The sequence below is a fragment of the Phyllobates terribilis genome, unplaced genomic scaffold (assembly GCF_046119375.1).
Source record: "Phyllobates terribilis strain yellow unplaced genomic scaffold, ASM4611937v1 Scaffold_4__5_contigs__length_816908805, whole genome shotgun sequence".
NCBI lineage: Eukaryota > Metazoa > Chordata > Amphibia > Anura > Dendrobatidae > Phyllobates > Phyllobates terribilis.
In genome coordinates, this window is record NW_027362764.1 from 794129914 (window position 1) to 794151864 (window position 21951).

At 48.0% G+C, this 21951-nt stretch overlaps 1 protein-coding gene across 1 annotated transcript in view; it reads right to left on the reverse strand.

Annotated features, from left to right (window-relative positions):
* Positions 1-2700: 2700 nt before the first annotated feature.
* The window catches only part of LOC141266086 (cytochrome P450 2C25-like), a 572636-nt gene continuing 553385 nt past the window's right edge, over positions 2701-21951 (reverse strand). The window contains exons 8-10 of the mRNA XM_073679992.1: positions 21091-21278; positions 4643-4784; positions 2701-3406 (exon numbers count right to left, since the gene is read on the reverse strand). Of these exons, the coding sequence (XP_073536093.1) occupies positions 3222-3406; positions 4643-4784; positions 21091-21278 (515 nt within the window). The 3' untranslated portion in view covers positions 2701-3221. The remainder of the gene's footprint in view (positions 3407-4642; positions 4785-21090; positions 21279-21951) is intronic.

The window sequence follows — 21951 nt, forward strand, 5'->3', positions numbered from 1 at the left end:
TTGGTCCTTTAGTTCCGCTCTCCCCACCTTCACTGTCACGTCCTTAACCCCGACTAGGTTAAGAGGAAGGCCATTAGAGGCATACACAGAGAGGTTCGGGGCTGGCGGGCGGAGTTCATCTACGGACCAGTACCTTTTGTAGAGGACATCAGGTATGATGGTTACTTGTGAGCCGGTGTCCAGTAATGCAGGTGCTGCTATCCCATCCAGCACGAAGGACAGGAAAGGCCTTCTTCCTACAAACCGATTGTACCAGCTTAATGGGCCTGGTTGGTTTACTCCTGGGTGTCGGCCCTCGGCCCCAGGGTTCGCTCGTTTAAAGGACAGTTCCGCGCTGTGTGGTCTGCCTTGTGGCAACGGTAGCAGATGAAGTCTCCTGGAGGGCGACATTGGTCGTTGGTCCTCCCACGGGGTGGCGTTGTCCTCCTCCGTGGTGGCAATGTCCTCCTACGGGGTGGTGTTGTGACTGTCCTCCTTCTTCTCCTCATCCAGGGGACATCCTCAGGGCTGTCAGCGAGTAGAATCCTTCCTTCCTGCTCGGGCTCCTCCTGTAGCTGCAGGGTGCTCAGGACAGTGGCCAGGGTTTTACTTAGCTGACGCACTTCAGAGCGCAGGCTGTCCAACTTGCTAGGGGGCACTGTTTGCAACTTTGTTTCAGCCGTCAATGAAGGAGCGGTGGGTGCTGCGGTCACTGGGGTGGCCCCACCCTGGTAGCGCTGGATAGCAGTCCCTGATGTTTCCAGGGGCTGTAGACCCTTAATAGCCATGTCAAAGGTGGCGTCTGGATGATCTAAAGCCCACCACTGTCCAGTTCTGCTCTCCTCCTGGGACCTCAACCCCCGGGTGAACTGTTCCGTCAGCATTTTATTTTCATCTTGTATGCTGGCTGGACTAACCTGTTTCAGGGCCGGCAGGGCTTTCTGAAAGCATCAGGCATAGTCCTGAATACTGTCCTCAGGTTGCTGGACACAGTGGTAGAACCTCATCCGGAGATCTGTCTCAGTGCGGTTTTCAAACACAGTTTGCAGTCTCTTAAAGATAGTGGATATTGATTCCAGGTCTGCGGCTGGCCAGGTTTCAACTTCCTGCTCTGCGGCACCAGTCAATTGTCTCAGCACAACAGCGGCTCTCTGCTTACCAGTCATATTATACATTTCCAGTATACCGCATATTTTCCTCTTGAACCCGGACAGGGTGTCTGGTTTGCCATCATACTGGGGAAGCCATTTTGCTCCAGGGATATACGGCAGGGCCATGGGTATCAACGGAGTCACGACCCCTGATGGTGGGGCGCAAGTTGGGCATCAGGAGCATTAACCGGTGATCCGGCAGCTTGCTGTTCGTCGGTCATGGTTGCGCCCCCCTAGTAAACCGTAGCCTACCTTCTTCACTTCTTATCAGATAGGCCGCAGCTCCACGGGCGACGGTCTTCTTCCAGGACCTTGCGTCGCTCACGTCTGACGTCAGAGCGTCCTCTGGACTCCTTCCAGGACCTGACGCTTCCTGGTTCGAGGTCAGGGGCGGGGCATGTCCTGGGCTTCGCGTGCTTCCAGTGGTTACGCCCCTCTTCTTCCCACGCGGCTAAAGGGAGCTGCCGCTGCGGAGCAGTCCTCTGAGGCAGATGGTAGGGCAGCTTGTGATGGAACGGCTCCCCACAGGTGGAGCGGCAGGCCTCAGGGCAGTGTAGAAAGCGAGGGTTGTGCTGGGCGTTGTAGTGCAGGGAGGGAAAGATGGCGCAGCCGAAATAATGGACAGAGGCAGTACGGTGCAGTCATCCGAGTCTTTACTCACAGTTCTTACGAAAGTTCCACTGGTGCACTGTACGGATGCCAGCCTCCCACGTCATGCTGCGCTCACCAGGCAGGGGTTCAGCTCTTCCTTAGGCAGATTAGGAGCACCTGAAGGAACCCCGCTTTCTCGTGTTCCTAGCTAGACCGTCTTCACGCTGGGTCTTCTCCCTCCTGCCCTGCTCGGGTGCTCTGAAGTCCCTCCTATCTTACTGGAGTTCCCGGAAATGCTTGACCCTCACGGGGATTAGAATAAGTCTGCGGCAACTGGTCTATGAAAGCCAGAAGCTGTCCTGCACTCGCCGTACCCCCTGGGATCCCTTCTGTAAATTGGAGCCTTCTCTTCTGCTCCCCTCCTGGGCCTCTAGGACTGGGCCCTTCTTGTGGAGCAGAGGTCCTAAAGAGACTCTGCTCCCAGACTGTCTTCACTCTCTCCTCTCACTGACTGAACTAACTTCTGACTGAGCTGCCTGGCTCCACCCTCCATATATATATATCCCTAACGGGCTCCCTCTGCTGGTCTGAGGTGGTAGGGTGGAGGTGTGTGAATGTAATGAGGGCCTCTTGTGGAGAAGTCCATCCATGCACCCTACTGGGTTCTGTGGCACCTGTGCGTAGCAGGGCGCCACAGTTGATATTACCTTCTACAGTATTTACTCTTATTGCTCCTAAAGTCATTATCTACATCCTTGTTGCGCGTCGCTCATGCTTTTCTGGCCATGGCATTTCATTAGCACTTCCCCAGTATCATAACAACTTTAATGTTATTTGTCCTCTGGCACCAACATGAGACTGGCACAATGATTGGTGAAGTCACTAACCACAAGTAGGTGAGATACCTGCTCAAGTATCATTTGTGCACACATTGGCAAGCATGGGAAATATGTCTGGTAGATGAAAATGAAAGAGCCACTTTATTAGAGACACCAGATTTTATTATTGGATCTCTGTGCATTTTTCTCTTGAAACTGTGTCGAGAGTAGACAAAGAATGTTGTGAAAAAGGAAGGATATCCAACGAAAGGAAATCTTGTGTGTGTAAAGAAATTTCTAATGAAAGGGGGAAAAAAGTCAAGAAACATCCTGAACAGACAAGAAAATTACTGCAGAGTACAACGCTGGTGCTCAAAAGAAGAAGAATTGTCTCGTCTATTAGAGGCGCAAACAAGCCCAAAAAAAAGAAGCAAATGGGTTACCTTACTCATCTACCATATTTCTCCATTTTAACTCAAGTTTTGTAATTTTTAAAGAATTTGACTGAAATTCTGCCAATAAATTTGACACAATGTGAATGAATTAGGGTTTTCCCAATTTTTCCCAGTAAATTCTAATTCTTTACATTTTATTTCATCAGTGTCTTTTTGTCTCATGTTCTGGATTATTTTCTTATATTCTCATCCATGTTGGGCGGCTGGATGGCAGTTGGTCACTTGGACTAGGCTCGAGGTACAGCACATATCAGGGAAGATCTAATGATTTCCATCTTGTTAAGGCTCAGATATTTCGAGTCCTGACGTTCTGTCCCCGAGGGGAGGGTGAAGGTGAATTTCTGGAGCAAAGCGGAGAAGAACATGAAGAGCTCCATGTGGGTCAGGTTCTGTCCAGGACAAGCTCTCTTCCCTAGAAGACAAAATAAAACGTATGTAATAAGGAATTATCTTATTCCTGGAGTCACTCTGTGCTTTAGTTTCCCACCATCTAAAGACCTCTGCTTGCTGTCCATTTATTTATATTTTCTGGCATATAATAATCAGTGCAGATTCATTATTGAGTTCATCATCAGCTGTTTGAGCAGTACCATGCTATGATTTAATCCTTCAAAGGGAACCTGTCATGTCCCCAAACGCTAATAACCTGCAATTATAGTCTTAATTTGCAATAGTATTCCAAAGCTGCCCGGCTGCCACACTAAAAGTGCCGATACCGGGAGGAAATTAATTAAATTCCTCCCGGCAGCCTTTGGATTTCAGTCATAAAGGCAGGCCGATGCAGGTTTAGTCACTACTCCTTACTTAGTGAATGGTTGCGGCACATAAACTGCAGAGATGGCTGTCAGTCACTGTGCCGCAGCGTGCTTACAGCTGCTCACGAAGTAAGGAGTAGAGAGTAAAGCCACATTGGCACAACTCTAAGACTGAAATCTGCAGGCTGCCGGGAGGAATACAATTAATTTCCTCTCGGTAGCCGGGCTTTCAGAGTTGTGGCTGCATGGTTTTGGAAACCTGCAGATTAACCCTATATCTATAGGTGAAAAGCACATCAGGACATGACAGGTTCCCTTCACATTTATTGCTGAGATCTAGAAGATATTTTCTATATGAATTGGCAATACCTTACACAAAAGAAAAGAACTGTAACTAAGAAAGAAGGCGGCAGTCACCACTGACGAATCCAAAAATGTTTATTGGGTCATGGAAATTACAGAGACACAAACTTTAACCTGGTTCGTGTGTGTTCACACTTCTTTCGGCCCTGACAATAAACCCTCCCACGCTTAGCACGTAAAATTAATTATATCCAAAAATATTTAGGGCAGACATAATATAATATAATACAATATATAGGGCAGACATAATATAATATAATACAATATATAGGGCAGACATAATAACGCAAAAAAATAAAACCATTTCAAAAATATTAGTGATAGTTACAGAAAATTGCTCAAATCACTTCATTCATTTAGGCCTAAGAGACCCAATGCCTCAACTTTAATTAGAGAAGAGCCGATCAGGCAAAGTTCAAATTCGCCTGTTCATGGGGTTTTTCCTGAGAAATTGGATTCATGCATCTCTAGACCCCAATTCTTCACTTTGCCCAAAATCTCAGAAAATTGCCTACCATTTTGGTTCTTACCTGCCGAAAACGGCATGAACGCCAACCTGGTGCGGAACTGCCCATCCTCATCCAGAAAATGCTGAGGGTTAAACTCTTCAGGAGTTTCCCACTGAGATGGGTCTTGTAGGACTGATGTGAGGAAGGGGACCACAGTTGTTCCCTGATATCAAGAAACATTAGGTGTTACATGAACGTGTATAGATCATGAAGATCACAGTAGACCCAGAATTTCCTAACTATGTACCAATGGTCAGATATAGAGATGAGCGGATTGTCACGCTGTCTCTGTGTACTGGAGGTAGGGGGCCTAAGCTGACCCTAAGCTGGGGCCCTGACTAATCCCTCTACCTGGAGGTACTGTTAAAGGTACAGAGGTCCAGGCCACCAGCGTAACCCCTACCTCCTGAGGATCCCTGCACCTAAGTAATCTAGTCCTGAGAAGGACCCCTGATCACAACAAAAGGGGACAGGTAATAATATGCCCACACTCAGTACTTAGACGAACGAGACAGTACAAGGGTAAAACCAAAACCACCTTGCATACAAAAACTACACAACTACAACAGAGGGAACACCAACGGGAAAGGAGATAAATGATAAAGCGAGGAAGGGAAAAAGCACTCCAAATACAATTAGCTCTGAAACTCCAAATACCACGATCCGCTCTGTTAGTCTGCATGAAATGCTTTCACCGACACTTCCCCAACAGACCGGCAGGCATTTGAAGGAGTCCGACTACAGCAGCATTGATTGCAGCTGGGCGAGGCTGGACCTCGTCTAGCACAGAGAGAGAGAGAGTTAACTCCCTCACTGCCGAAAAACACAAAGCACCAAAAACTCAGCTGCGAGAAGTCAGGCTGTGTAATCGTGACGATCTTCGTGGCGACACACCCGTGACAGTACCCCCCCTTCTACGAGGGGCCTCCGGACCCTCAGGGCCAGGTTTATCCGGGTGAGTCATGTGGAAGGCCCGAACTAATCGGTCTGCGTTAATATCCGACGCAGGAACCCACATCCTCTCCTCAGGACCATACCCCTTCCAATGAACCAGGTACTGAAGGGACCGGCGATTAAAGCGTGAATCGATGACCCTCGATACCTGGAACTCCAAGTTACCATTGACCACCACTGGAGGGGGAGGTAAAGGTGACGGTACCACCGGCGCCACATACCTCTTAAGCAACGATCTGTGGAACATGTTGTGAATTTTAAACGTAGGGGGGAGGTCAAGACGGAATGCCACCGGATTAATTATAGAACTGATCCTGTACGGCCCGATGAACCTGGGACCCAGTTTCCAGGAGGGAACCTTAAGTTTTATATTCCTGGTAGACAATCATACCCGATCGTTCACACTTAGGTCCGGACCAGACACTCTCCTCCTATCAGCCATACTTTTGTATCGGTTCCCCATAGTATTCAGATTCTTCAGCACCCCTCTCCATACTGAAGTGAGTGATGAGGAAAATCGTTCCTCCTCAGGAACCCCCGAAGAGCCCCCCCTACTGAAAGTACAAAACTGGGGGTGAAAACCATATGCCCCAAAAAATGGGGACTTACCAGTGGACTCGCTCTGCCTATTATTAAGAGCAAACTCTGCCAGAGGTAAGAAAGAAGCCCAGTCCTCCTGGTTCTCTGACACAAAACACCGGAGATATGTCTCCAAGCTCTGGTTCATACGTTCCGTCTGACCATTGGTCTGAGGATGAAAAGACGATGAGAACGATAAATGCATCCCCCGCCGTGTACAAAACGCCTTCCAGAATTTGGACACAAACTGAGACCCCCGATCTGACACCACCTCGGAGGGTACCCCGTGAAGCCTCACAATCTCCACAATGAACACCTGCGCAAGAGTTTTAGCATTAGAAAGAGCAGGAAGAGTGATAAAATGTGCCATCTTGCTGAACCTGTCCACTACAACGAGTATGACCGTTTTACCCGAAGACGGAGGGAGGTCCGTAATAAAGTCCATAGACAGATGAGTCCAAGGACGCTCCGGGATCTTCAAAGGTAAGAGGGCCCCAGACGGACGGGTATGTGATGTCTTAGAGCGCGCACAAACCCCACAGGACGCGACAAAAGTTACCACCTCCTTATGTAAGTTAGGCCACCAAATCCGACGCGAGAGGAGATCCACAGTAGAGATGAGCGCTGTTCTACTCGAACTGTTCGCCAATCTCAAATTCGAGCTGTTTTGGGCGGTGTTCGAGCCGTTCGGCGAACACGAACAATTTGAGAAAAATTCGGCTGTTCGAGGTTATGTTCGATAACTGTTCGTGCACCAAAATCATAACTGGATTTTTTCTCAGTAATGATGAAAATTAATGTTAATACGCAGTTTGAGTGTACAGCGGGGTAGGGGGAGGGGCAGGGGATGGATCTCTGCAGGAACAATGAAGATCTCCATTTTTTTTTCTCTTTCCCGCATTTGCAGTGGGGAGGTGCAATCTGTCAGCCTATCAGCAGCACACACACGGAGCGAAGTGCTTTTTTTCACACAAGCAAGGGCATGTGTCATTGGCAGTGTATGTCACATGTCCTTGCCCTATAAGACCAAGCCATTTTCCCCGTCGCCACCATTTTCTCACTGCTGCAGCTGCGTGTTAGACGGCACCGCTGTTGCTGTGTGCGCTATACCTTGTTAATTTCAAGCCAATTTTCGCACAAATATACAGATAGCTTGGGAGTAGGGAATAGTTGTGATTGCAGTCCTTTTAAGGACTAGGTTACAGCATTTCCTACGACTTTTATCAGGCAGGTCTGTGCTCTTAAATAGATAGATTGTGGGAGTAAAGACTAATTGTAATTGGAGTCCTTTTCAGGACTAGGTTACATCAGTTCCTATCAGTTTTTGCCAGGCAGGTCTGTGCCAGTGCTGTGCAAGTTTTTTTCACAGCATTTGGCTGAATCTAGCAAAGCTAATCCTTTTTGGCCTATTGCAGAGTGTGTTAGTCAGTGGAGTAGCCTATCTGTGTTGCAAGATATACCACCTGTGTATAGAATACCAATTTTTTTACTGCACCTAGTGAAGTAAAATCTTTTGGGCATAGCATCATTCTATTAGTCCATCTATACTGACCTCCATCAGGTTGCAAACTGAATATAATTTTTTTCTGCATCTAGCTCTGAAAAAATATTTGGCCTTCTAGCAGTGTGTCGGACTTTCTCTATTAGTCCATCTATACTGACCTCCATCAGGTTGCAAATTAAAAATAATTTTTATCTGCATCTACAGTACCTCTGAAAAAATATTTGGGCTTCTAGCTGTGTGTGGGACTTGTTCTATTAGTCCATTTATACTGACCTCCATCAGGTTGCAAACTGAATATATTTTTTTCTGCATCTACCTCTGAAAAAATATTGGGCTTCTAGCTGTGTGTGGGACTTGTTGTATTAGTCCATCTATACTGACCTCCATCAGGTTGCAAACTGAATATATTTTTTTCTGCATCTACCTCTGAAAAAATATTGGGCTTCTAGCTGTGTGTGGGACTTGTTGTATTAGTCCATCTATACTGACCTCCATCAGGTTGCAAACTGAATATATCTTTTTCTGCATCTACCTCTGAAAAAATATTGGGCTTCTAGCTGTGTGTGGGTCTTGTTCTATTAATCCATCTATACAGACCTCCATCAGGTTGCAAACTGAATATAATTTTTTTTTTCTGCATCTAGCTCTGAAAAAATATTTGGCCTTCTAGCAGTGTGTGGGACTTTCTCTGTTAGTCCATCTATACTGACCTCCATCAGGTTGCAAACTGAATATAATTTTTTTCTGCATCTAGCTCTGAAAAAATATTTGGCCTTCTAGCAGTGTGTCGGACTTTCTCTATTAGTCCATCTATACTGACCTCCATCAGGTTGCAAATTAAAAATAATTTTTATCTGCATCTACAGTACCTCTGAAAAAATATTTGGGCTTCTAGCTGTGTGTGGGACTTGTTGTATTAGTCCATCTATACTGACCTCCATCAGGTTGCAAACTGAATATATTTTTTTTTCTGCATCTACCTCTGAAAAAATATTGGGCTTCTAGCTATGTGTGGGACTTGTTGTATTAGTCCATCTATACTGACCTCCATCAGGTTGCAAATTGAATATAATTTTTTTCTGCATCTAACCCAGCCAATAGTTTTGGCCTAATACCACAGTTTGGCCACTCAGCTCTGCTCGGTTACCATCCATTGTTTTTTTGTGCAAACAACTCCAGAGTTGTGAATTAGTTAACCACCAAAATGAGTGGAAAAAGGCCTGCTGCTGGTGGAAAGTTGAATACGCGTGTTGGGAAGGGGAAAAAAGGTTGTGTCTGTGGGGTAGGTGTTAAAGCAACAGTAACATCTGCAGAAGAAAGACCATCTTCCAGCCAAACTAAAATGTCTACTTCTTTTAGCGGACAATGTGATAAGATCCCTTTCTTACGGCCACGCCAATCGCTACAAATTCCAGATGAGGCACAAAAACAGCAGGTGCTTCAACGGATATCAAGTGCTCCTTTAAGTGGGCTCTCCTCCACATCAACTTCAACATCACAAATACTCCAGTCCTCAAAGGTGTCACCCCAATCGCACTTGCTTCCTCACAGCTCCCAAATCTCCAGCTGCCCGTCTGAGTATGAGGTAGAACAGATGGTTGAGTCTGCAGAGCTGTTTACTCATACTATAGCCTGGGAATCAGAGGTCGACTCCAGCGCTTCTGTGAATCCAGACGAGGAAATGATCTGCACTGATGCCCAGAATCTTTATGAGTCGGATCCAGGACCAGACGCAGAAGGTTCTGACCATAATGTAGACCCTCATTCCCAAACTGTAACTCCTGTTGGTGGAGACAATGAGGAAGACGATGATAAGACTCAAATACCTGATTGGAGCGACAACTTTAGTTTTTTGTCAGGGCAGGAACAGGTTGGCTCTGAGGACGACGGGTGTGATAACGCACAGGGTGATGATGATGAGGTTGGAAATCCCACTTACTGTCAACCCACAGTCAGCCAAGAGATGAGGTCAGCAGAGGAGGTGGAGGAAGATGCTAGTGACGACGAGGTCAGGTTGCGCCTTCCTGGACAGAGACGTAGTACTGGAAGCACGTCAACAACTGCATCCTCAAACACAACTCTGCCTCTCACCACAAGTCGTGGTGGCTCTTCAGGTCGCATGGGTGCTAAGCCTTGCATAGCCTGGGCATTTTTTCAGATCGATAAAGATGACCCAACTCGTGTTATCTGTAACATCTGTCAGCAAAAGCTAAGTAGAGGCCAAAAAATACATAGTTTGAGTACTTCATGCATGAACCGGCACATGGACATGAAGCATAAGTTGCAGTGGGAAGCTCATTGTGCTACAATGCGGCCTAGCCGGCCGGGCCAGCCACCGTCTGCCATATCTTGTGCATCCGCGGCCTCTTCATCCTCTGTGACTGGGGGGACAGCAGTCACACCTGTTTTGGGGCGCAGACCTGCCACCTCTTTACCCGCAACAGCCAGCGTGATTGGCAGGTCATCATTTTCTTTGGAGGTGGTAACACCAGCTGGTGTTGAGCGCTGTCCGACATCGATAGCACCACCTTTGGATCAAGGCAACCTAACATGTACGCCTGCATCTTCCTCACAGACCGGCAGTTTGCCGGGGACACCCTTATCAACCCCGTCTAAGCACAATAGCCAGCCCTCGGTCCCTCAGATGTGGACAAGTAAAAGACCATTTCCTCCTAGCCATGAGAAAGCTAAGAGGTTGAATTTCACCATCTGCAAGCTCTTGGCTACAGAAATGCTGCCTTTCCGCCTGGTGGACACAGAGGATTTTCGAGACCTTATGTCCGTCGCAGTGCCCCAGTACCAGATGCCCAGTCGGCACTACTTCTCAAAGAAAGGTGTGCCTGCGCTCCACCAGCATGTCGTACACAACATCACCGCTTCTTTGAGAAACTCTGTGTGTGACAGGGTGCATTTCACCACAGACACTTGGACGAGTAGGCATGGACAGGGGCGTTACATGTCGCTGACTGGGCACTGGGTAACTATGGTGACAGCAGGACAAGGGGCTGCTGTCCAAGTCTTGCCGTCCCCACGAGTTGTGCGTCAATCCTCTTTATGTCAAAGTTCCTCCACTGCTTCTGCCTCCTCAACCTCCTCTCGGTCTTCCACCTGCACCCAAAGCCTGTCTGGTCATGCCACAAGCTTTCTAACTGCGCAGAAGGGATCCTGCACACCTCCTTACAATGCTGGCAGTAGGGCTCAACGTCATCAGGCGGTTTTTACATTGAAATGTCTGGGAAATGTGAGTCACACAGCTGAGGAGTTGTGGTCAGCTCTGGAGAACCAATTTCATGAATGGTTGTCTCCACTGGACCTGAAACCAGGGAAGGCCGTGTGCGACAATGCTGCAAACCTGGGTGCGGCCCTTCGCCGGGGCAATGTCACACACGTGCCTTGTATGGCTCACGTGTTGAACCTGGTTGTCCAGCAATTCTTAGCCCACTATCCCAGACTAGATGGCCTTCTGCAGAGGGCACGGTCGCTGTGTGCTCACTTCCGCCGTTCGCATCCCGCAGCTCAGCGACTTACATCTCTACAGAAGTCGTTGGGCCTGCCACTTCACCGGCTAAAATGCGATGTGCCTACCCGGTGGAATTCAACTCTGTACATGTTGCAGCGACTGTGGCAGCACCGACAAGCCCTGGTGCAATACGTTCTGACGTATAGCCTGGGCCAACGAGATTCAGAGGTGGGGCAAATCACGCTGGAGGAGTGGTCTCAGATCAGGGACCTATGCACCCTTCTGCACAGTTTTGAAATGGCGACGAAGATGTTTAGTGCTGACGATGCCATTATCAGCATGACTATTCCGGTGATTTACATGCTGGAGCACATGTTAAACAGAATTCGGAGTCAGGTGGTGGCACAAGAGGAGGTGGAGGAAGTAGAGGAGGAGGAGTTGTATGCGGAAGGGCTAACATCTGCAAGGTCCAGACGGTCGGCAGCACCAAGGCGGCAGGCATGTGAGGGTGGGGGAGATGGTTTTACCAGGGTGCATGGTAGCAGCCAAACTAGTGAGGAAGGTGCAGGAGCCCAGGAAGAAGTGGAGGACGAACTGATGGAAGACTCATCAGATGAGGGAGACCTTGATCACATTTCTGTTGTGCGAGGTTGGGGGGAGAGGACAGATGAAGGAAGCATGATTGTTACCTCGCCACCAACACAACAGGGACTTGGTGCTCCTGGATGCGCAACACACATGAGTGCCTTCTTGCTGCACTACCTGCAACATGACCCTCGAATTGTGAGAATTAGAAATAATCCTGACTACTGGGTTGCCACACTGTTAGATCCCCGGTACAAAAGTAAATTTGCAGAAATTATTCCTGCCATAGAAAGGGATGCACGCATGCAGGAGTATCAGCAGAGACTGTTGCAGAATCTTACATGTGCTTTTCCACAAAATACCAGCGGTGCACGTAGTGAATCTCACAGTTCCAACTTGCCAACCGTGGGACCGTCAAGTGTTCAGCACTCAAACCGTAACAGAACCACAGTATCTGCTGGTAACATCAATTTTGCGGAATCATTTCACCACTTTTTTAGCCCATCCTTTGCAAGGCCACAGGAGACAAGAAGTCTGACACATAGTCAACGCCTAGAGACGATGGTACAGGAGTATCTCCAAGTAAACATTGAAGCCACGACTGTGTCACTGGACCCTTGCTCTTTTTGGGCTTCCAATCTGGATAAATGGCCGGAGCTAGCCACTTACGCCTTGGAGATCTTGTCATGCCCCGCAGCCAGCGTTCTGTCTGAACGTGTGTTCAGCGCTGCTGGTGGTGTGCTGACAGATAAGCGCACGCGGCTCTCCACTGATAATGTAGACAGACTCACGTTCATAAAGATGAACAAATCATGGATCCGAAACGACTTTTCTACCCCTGTGTCATCCTGGGGAGAGTAAAAGCTTGATGATTGGTTAAAATCACCCTACCAACCGTTTTAAGCTTTCAAATTACTAATCATGTTTATCTGTATCTTGACTGGAAAATAATTTGGGCTTTGTAGCAGTGTGCAGCACTGATCCTATTAGGCCATCTATACTAAAGCTTCACCAGATTTAAAATTAAAAATAATTTTTAGCTGCATCTAGCCTGGAAAATAATTTTGGGGCTCCGAGATGCGCAAGACACATAAGTGCCTTCTTGCTGCACTACCTGCAGCATGACCCTCATATTGTCAGAATTCGAAGTAATCATGACTACTGGGTTGCCACACTCTTAGATCCCCCAAACTTTTCGATCAACCTTTTCATTTTAATAAAGACCAAAAAAATGGTCATTTTTGAAATTATAAGCATTAGCAGGTTGCTAGAAACTGAAATCAAACAGTTTTCAACTCAAAACTTTATTCTAGGTGATGTTACATTTTCACATAGGACCCCTTGTTCGAAAGGAGCTTCTGAACTCTCTCGTCCATTGAATTTGTCAGGTTTTGGATGGTTTCTGCTTCAATTGTTTTGCATGAGGACAGAATACCCTCCCAGAGCTGTTGCTTAGATGTGAACTGCCTCCCGCCATCATAGACACTCCTTTTAATGATGCTCCAAAGGTTCTGAATGGGGTAGAGGTCAGGGGAGCATGGGGGTCACACCATAAGTTTGTCCCCTTTTATGCCCATATCAGCCAGAGATGCAGATGTTTTATGTGCAGCATGAGATGGTGCATTATCATGCAGAAAAATGATCTTGCTGTGAAATACACGGTTCTTCTTCTTGAACCATGGCAGGAAGTGCTGTTTGAGAAAATCCACATACATTATGGAGTTCATCTTTAGCGCCTTCAGGGATCCTAAAGGGGCCGACAATCTCTCTCCCCATGATTCCAGCCCAAAACATTACTCCACCTCCTCCTTGTTGGCGCTGTAGCCGTATTTGCGTGGGGTGTCCATCAACCAGCCATCCTCCACTCCATCCATCTGGACCATCGAGCGCTGCACGGCACTCATCCGTGAACAAAACTGTTTTGAAATCAGTCTTCATGTAATGTTTGGCCCACTGGAGCCGTTTCTGCTTGTGTGAAGTGGATAGAGGAGGTCGACAGGATGGTGTATGCACAGCTGCAAACCTCTGAAGGACCCTGCATCTTGTTGTTCGGGGGACGTTGGAGGCACAAGCAGCTTCAAAAACTTGTCTGCTGCTATGACAAGGCTTTTTTGCCGCTGCTCTTTCAACCTGACGTAATTGCCTGTAGGAAAGAGTCCTCAATTTGCCCTTATCAGCACGCACACGTGTGTACTGTGAATCAGCTACATACTTCTTGATTGCCAAGACACTTCATCCTGATCATCGCACAATGTTGATTGTAGTCATGCCTTGACCTAAACACTCCACAATTTGTTGCTTCTCAGCAGCCGACACATCCTTTTTCTTTCCCATTTTGGCAGAAAATGTAGGCTGCTTAATAATGTGAGAGAGCCTTCTTAAGTAGTCTTGCCTTTCATTGGACACACCTGCCAAACTAATTAGCACAGGTGTCTGCAATTGCTTACAGTGATATAAAGAGCCCTGACACACATCACCATCAATGAGTTTAACTGACAAACAAACAAATTCTTCCCTTATCACTCCTAAACACTTTTTGCATAATAATTTGGAACGCAGTGTACATGTGCTTTTCCACAAAACACCAGCGGTTCACGTAGTGAATCTTACAGTTCTAACTTGCCAACCGTGGTCTGTATGGAGTTGTTCAATAAAGGGCCCAAAATTAAGATAACATAGATGGGAGAGGTCTCTATGAATAGGAATTCCTAAGTATTTGATACCCTGTGAGGGCCAGGCAAAGGGAAAGTTGGACTGGATGGAATCCTATATGGATTTGGGGAGGGAGACATCGAGGGCCTCAGACTTCGCTGCATTGATTTTAAAATTTGACCATGTAACAAAGTGATCTATTTCAGCCATAACAGCATGGATGGATATATGTGATTGAGTGATATATACTAGGACATCATCAGCAAATAGAGAGCACTTGTACTCGGTGCCTCCCACCTCAATCCACCTAATATTGGGGTTATGGCGAATTGATGAGAGCAGGTGCTCCGTCACTAGGATGTATAAGAGAGAGGACAGAGGACATCCCTGCCTTGTCCCATTGGTGATTGTGAAAGGTGATGAAAATGTTCTGACGCACCCCCTGGGCCTTGGGACACCCGGAGCCGGACCCTTCTTGGTGGATGCTGGTGGTTGTAGTCTTCGTGGCGGCGACTCGGTTCCGTGGCTCAGGGCGGTCAAACCAGTGGCGGAACTATTTATGTGGTTTTGATGTTTAAATGTACGACTACGCCACCCGTGGATTGCGGTCAGCGTGAACCGCCGCTACAGGGCAGACCGCTGAGGCTGGTGTTGTGGGTGCAGCAGAGCGTAGCATAACTCCCCACGGGAGGAGTAGAGCCTCAGGGCAGTGTATGCGGAGGATGGGGGTGATGGTGCAGGGCAGCAGCAGTAACGACACGGAGTCAGTGATGCAGTTCAGGGCCTTTACTCACAGCTCTTATTATCCAGACCACGTCTGCAGGTAACGGCTGCCCACATCGTACTGTGCTCACCAGGTGAGGGGCTCAGACAACTCCCAGATAACTTTGGAGCACTTCACAGGACCCCCTTTGTGTGTCCTTTGTCTGGCCTTTCTTACCAACACTTCTGTCCGGCTGCCTCGGGCCTCCTCTTGGTAAACTTGGCGCCAGTTTCCCTGACCCTATGTGGTGCCTTCCTAGCGGGTGTAGCGAGGGGCTGCGCCACATAAAATGTCAGAGCCTCCGGTTTCTAGCTGAGGGTCGTTTCCTGCCTCCACTAGTTCGGGGACCGGTCTCCCCCTTTGGCCTGACCCCTCCACGCAGGTGGATTCGGGCGTGCGGTGGCGACTCGCCCGTCCGCACCCCTGGGATCCCTTCATTCCTCGTTCCTGGAGCCTTCTCCGCTCCTCTTCCTTCCTTCTCCCTCTTCCAGGCCTGGGCCTCTGTTACTAGGCCCGCCTCCGGAGCAGAGCTCATGCAGAGCCCCTGCTCCCTGCCACTTCTGCTCAGACTTCTCTGCACTGAACTAAGATGGTGCCCACCTTTTATACTCCCTTCTCAATGCACCCAGGAACTGCTTCCTCCCTGCTCCTGCACTACAGGGTTCCCCTTCCTCAGTGTTCCCTCCCCCCACTCCAGCCAGGGACAGGGACTGTCGTGCCCATCTCAGGGGCATATTGGTCGCCCTGCCCCACGGCAATGTGGTGTAATGCATGCAGGTGTCCTGATCCACACTCCATCCTTACCTGAGAGTGAGATATCACACCTCTGGGTGAGGTGCAATACGTCTGTAGCAACCGAGCCCTCAGGGTGCTACAGTTCCATTTATCTTCAGCCTAGGTGACGTATTGTGATACAGGGCCGTGATTTTGGCTATAAAAGGGTCCCCTAGACCCCTACCCCAAGCTTTTTAAGAGAATCATATATGGCGTGCCAGGAGACTCTATGGAATGCTTTCTCAGCATCCAACGAGAGTATCTAATTACAAATTTTTAACTGCATCTAGCCCAGGAAATACTTTGTGCCTAGTTGCAGTGTCTGCTAGTCAGCGGATTATCCCGGCTGTTAAGCAAGCTACACCACCTGTAGTTTAGACACTTAATTTTTTCAAAGGAAATGCTTCGGGACCATGGGATACTTAGTGAAGAGCATCAGGAGGTACCCCAAGGCATAGGGGCTGGGACTGGCAGTAGGATGCCTTGCGGTGGACAGCCGAGCTCGATCCTTATAAAAGCTTTTTAACTGCAGCAGCTTTAGTGGACGCTACTGGAGCTGGAATTACGCGGCTGCTGGCATGAGACTTGCCCTCCAATAGATCCTTGTAAATGGATTTAAAGTGTATTCATTCAAATTAGAGAGACAATTTAAATTAAAAAGCTTAGAGCTGCCTCCACCACAGGGGGGCTCGCTCGACCCACCAGCGGACAGGCACCAGTATTGGGAGAGGGGGGCTGGCCATCAGGGTTCACCGCGGCTCTGGCACAAACCCGGCGACACGGAGGTGGCACGGGCAGGAGCGGACTGGCCGTGTCGGCTTCTCACTTTTTGGATTTTAGAAGGGCATGACATGCCTATATCTGTGTCTCCCCCTCCTTTTACTCCTCCACCTCTTTTATTTTCGCATGACTATATGTACTTGTCACTTTTCCATGTGTTAGTTATGTCTTCTGAGCAGTTTGTCAGCTTTTGGACACCTTTGAAGGTGTTTTCTATGTGTTTCTATGTGTTTTTGTTTGCCTGCCATTGGTTTTAACGGTGTTCGAAGGTGTTCGACGAACAGTTCGACGAACAGTTCGGTGAACACACGGGTGTTCGACGAACCGAACCGAACTCGAACACTACGGGGGTGGCTCAACACTAATCCACAGTTGCTTTACTCCCCGGGTGTCCTGCAAAAACTGAGTTATGGTGTGCCTCGATCACCTTTTGTCGCAACTGATCTGGAACAAACAGTCTCCCCAGAGGTCCAACAGGGGCGTCCCCCTGAGCCTCCAATACCTCCTCCTCAAGCTCAGAGCATACTGCCGAAACCACCACCCCCTCCTGAAGGATAGGAATCGGTTCGTCCGTATTCCCGGCCCCAGGGAAACTACGAGATAAGGCATCCGCCTTTACATTTTTTGACCCAGGACGATATGTAACGACAAAATTAAACCTGGTAAAAAACAATGACCACCTAGCTTGTCTGGGATTCAGACGTTTCGCGGACTCCAGATATAGCAGGTTCTTGTGGTCGGTGATGACGGTGACCGGATGGACTGCCACCTCTAAAAAATGGCGCCACTCCTCAAAAGCTAACTTAATGGCCAAGAGTTCCCTATTGCCGACATCGTAATTCCTCTCAGCGGACGACAATTTTTTAGAGAAAAAGGCGCACGGATGCCACTTACCAGGGGACGAACCTTGTGACAATACTGCTCCCACCCCTACCTCGGAAGCGTCTACCTCTACAATGAATGGCTGTGACGCATCAGGTTGAATAAGTATGGGTGCCGAGGCAAAACATTTTTTCAAGGAGGAGAATGCTTGACAAGCCTTGTCAGACCACCTAGAAAAATCCGTCCCCTTTTTAGTCATGTCTGTGAGAGGCTTAACCATGGACGAGAAATTACGAATGAACTTCCGGTAATAATTAGCAAACCCCAGGAAACGTTGTAGTGCCTTAAGATTCTCTGGCCGATCCCACTCAAGATCTGCCCGCACTTTCCCAGGGTCCATACGGAAACCGGACGCTGAAACCAGGAAGCCTAAAAACTGGAGTTCCTGTACGGCGAACACACACTTTTCCCATTTGGCATACAGTTTATTATCCCGCAAGATCTGTAACACCTGCCTAACGTGCTCCTGATGAGACACCAGATCCGGCGAGTAAATTAAGATATCATCCAGATGTATGACAACAAACTGTCCCACCAGGCGGCGAAAAATGTCATTAACAAAGTGTTGGAACACCGCCGGGGCATTAGTCAGACCGAATGACATGACAAGGTTCTCATAATGCCCCTCCGGAGTGTTAAACGCCGTCTTCCACTCATCCCCCTCCTTCATCCTAATCAGATTGTACGCCCCCTGAGATCCAACTTAGAGAACCTTTTGGCGCCCACGATCTGATTAAAGAGATCGGGAATAAGTGGGAGCGGATACGGATCTCGGACCGTAATCCGATTAAGTTCACGGAAATCCAGGCAAGGGCGTAGGCCTCCATCTTTCTTCTTAACAAAGAAGAACCCCGCGGCCACCGGTGAAGATGAAGGTCTAATATGCCCCTTAGCCAGACTTTCTGAAATATAATCCTTCATGGCCTGCCTCTCAGGACCAGAAAGGTTATACAACCTAGCTTTAGGTAACTTGGCCTCAGGGAGCAGTTTTACAGAACAGTCATACTCGCGATGAGGAGGTAGTTCCTGACACCCTTTCTCCGAGAATACATCCTCAAAGTCCGCCAGAAATGGAGGTAAGACCCTAGGAGTAACCGCACCGATGACCGTATTCATGCAGTTTTTATTACAGAATTTACTCCATTGGCTTATCTCTCTGGATTGCCAATTAATAACCGGGTTATGCTTAGTTAACCAAGGAAGGCCCAACACTATAGGAGTGGGAAGACCCTCCAACACGTAGCAAGACAACAGTTCTTTATGTATCGCCCCCACTTGAAGTTTTACGTTATGCACAGCTTGCAAAAAACTTCCCTGACCGAGAGGCCTGGCATCGATCGAGAATATGGGGATGGGTTTAGCCAACTCACTCAATCGCATACCTTGAACCCGGGCAAACCGAGCGTCCACCAGATTAGCCCCGGCCCCACTATCCAGAAGAACAGATATCCTCTCAGTTCTCGTACCCACCACCACCTCCGCCGGTACGAGAAACTGAGACGAACCTAGGGACGAAATACCTACTCCCAGATTGCCGTCCACCACACAACCTGGGATCAACAGTTTTCCAATGACTCTTCACTCTGCAAGGGACGGGATGGACACCCCCCAATAAAATGTCCCTTTCTCCCGCAGAAGAAACACCTTCCTGTCTTATGGCGCACCACCGGTCCCCTCCAGCGAAATGATGTCCCTCCTAATTGCATAGGCTCCTCTGGACTGACCAGGGGAACCACCATATGAGGGGACCTTGTAGGAGGTGGAGTCATAACAGGGGGTGGAGTTATCCCGCACCCCTCCCGAAGCCGTCTGTCAATGCGAATAGCAAGGGCCATAGCGGCTTCCAGTGACGCGGGAGAGTCATACTGTTCCAACACATCCTGTAATTTGTCAGATAAACCTTGACAAAACTGGCTCCTAAGAGCCGGGTCATTCCACTGGGTGTCAGTGGCCCACCTACGGAACTCCGAACAGAATTCCTCCGCCGGACGATCTCCCTGCCGGATCCTACGTAACTTAGATTCAGCAAGGGAGATCCGATCCGGGTCATCATATACAAGACCCAGAGCAGCAAAAAACCTATCCACTGACTGGAGAGCCGGGGAGCCCGGGGGAAGAGAGAACGCCCAAGATTGTGGGTCCCCTTGTAGGAGCGAGATGACAATTCCCACCCTTTGTTCTTTACTCCCCGATGACCGAGGCCGCAGCCGAAAGTACAACTTGCATGCCTCCCGGAAAACAAAAAACTTGTCCCGCCCCCCAGTGAACCTGTCAGGGAGAGCTACTTTAGGTTCTGGTCCGGCTTGCTCCTGAGGATACAAAACCTTGGACCTAACGTCCGCCAGCTCCATGGACAAACTCTGCAACTGCCGAGCTAGACCGGCTACTGGATCCATGGTAGCTGGAGAAAATCTAAGTGGTCGGTGAAAATGTCACGCTGTCTCTGTGTACTGGAGGTAGGGGGCCTAAGCTGACCCTAAGCTGGGGCCCTGACTAATCCCTCTACCTGGAGGTACTGTTAAAGGTACAGAGGTCCAGGCCGCCAGCGTAACCCCTACCTCCTGAGGATCCCTGCACCTAAGTAATCTAGTCCTGAGAAGGACCCCTGATCACAACAAAAGGGGACAGGTAATAATATGCCCACACTCAGTACTTAGACGAACGAGACAGTACAAGGGTAAAACCAAAACCACCTTGCATACAAAAACTACACAACTACAACAGAGGGAACACCAACGGGAAAGGAGATAAATGATAAAGCGAGGAAGGGAAAAAACACTCCAAATACACTTAGCTCTGAAACTCCAAATACCACGATCCGCTCTGTTAGTCTGCATGAAATGCTTTCACCGACACTTCCCCAACAGACCGGCAGGCATTTGAAGGAGTCCCACTACAGCAGCATTGATTGCAGCTGGGCGAGGCTGGACCTCGTCTAGCACAGAGAGAGAGAGAGTTAACTCCCTCACTGCCGGAAAACACAAAGCACCAAAAACTCAGCTGCGAGAAGTCAGGCTGTGTAATCGTGACGATCTTCGTGGCGACACACCCGTGACACGGATCAGTTCACAGAACTCTGGCCTATCGGCCACTTCATTAGTCGTGCCTGGCTAATCAAATGTTGTGCCTGGAAGGTCCCAGAAGGTAAGAGACTCTAGAGCCTCCTGTCCACCAGCCGGAGACTACTGACCTGGTCAATGGAACAGAGTCTCACAAATTGATCCATTCATCTCTAATTTTAATTATACGTGAACTGTATGACTGTATCTAACTAGAACACAACTTATACACTCGCGATAATGAAACTGGACCATAAACATATTCCAAAGGGTTTTATACATAAATGTTGTAATTCAAAGCAAAATTGCATTAAGGCGCTAATGATTGTGAATTCTGAGTGCCATCAGCTTTCTACAAGAATAGGTGGTACAAAATATTTTTGTTTATATATTTTAATTTGCTCTTATCAAAATTTGTCCCAAAACTTTTTGCGTAAGAAAATCTAGAAATTGCCCATTGTAAGAAATGCACCGTACCTTCGGGATGGTATAACCTCTGAACTTGATGTCTTCAGTGACGGCATGGAGAAGAGCAGTTGGCGCCAGGTCAATAACTCGCTGTGCTTCATGGATGACAGCGTTGGTATATGCCAGCTGGGGCTTGTCCATGATCTCAGGGGATCGCAGGGACTTGGTCACCTCATCTATCTCCTGCTGAACTTTAGCTGTAAGACAAAGATCAGATTATTATTACCGGTGGTTATTTTAGGGCACCATCCAGAGTGCTGTATAAACGAAAAGGGATTACAGACATATAATACAATTAAAAAGCACACACAACTACAAAAAACATAAATGGGCTGGTACATGGAGAACAGGACCTTAAAATCTGTAGGGTACTAGAAAATGACACCGAAGAAGGAGGAAGGGGTAATGTTGTTATAAGCTGTAATGAGGTGATACTGGGGTCATTGCAGGCTGCAGACCTTTACTGAAGAGATGAGTTTTGAAGGTTCCAAATGTTGAAGACAATCAGATGTATTTGGGCACTGTATTCCAGAGAACGAAAGACTCAGGGGAAATCTTGGAGGTAATTGGATGAGGAACATAGGAGAGAGGAGGAGGTCTTGTGAAGAGCGGAGATTACTTGTGGGAAGGTATTGGGAGATTAGTTTGGAGATACACAATACAGATGAGACACATTATGGATGGCTTTGTTGGTCAATGCAGCCAGTTGGTAAATGGCTAAAAAATTCATTTTTTTCTCATTAAAGTACACTCTGCACCCCATCTTTACTGAAAAAAACAGAAATGTAGAAATTTTTGCCAATTTATTAAAAATGAAAAACTGAAATATCACATGGTCATAAGTATTCAGACCCTTTGCTCAGTATTGAG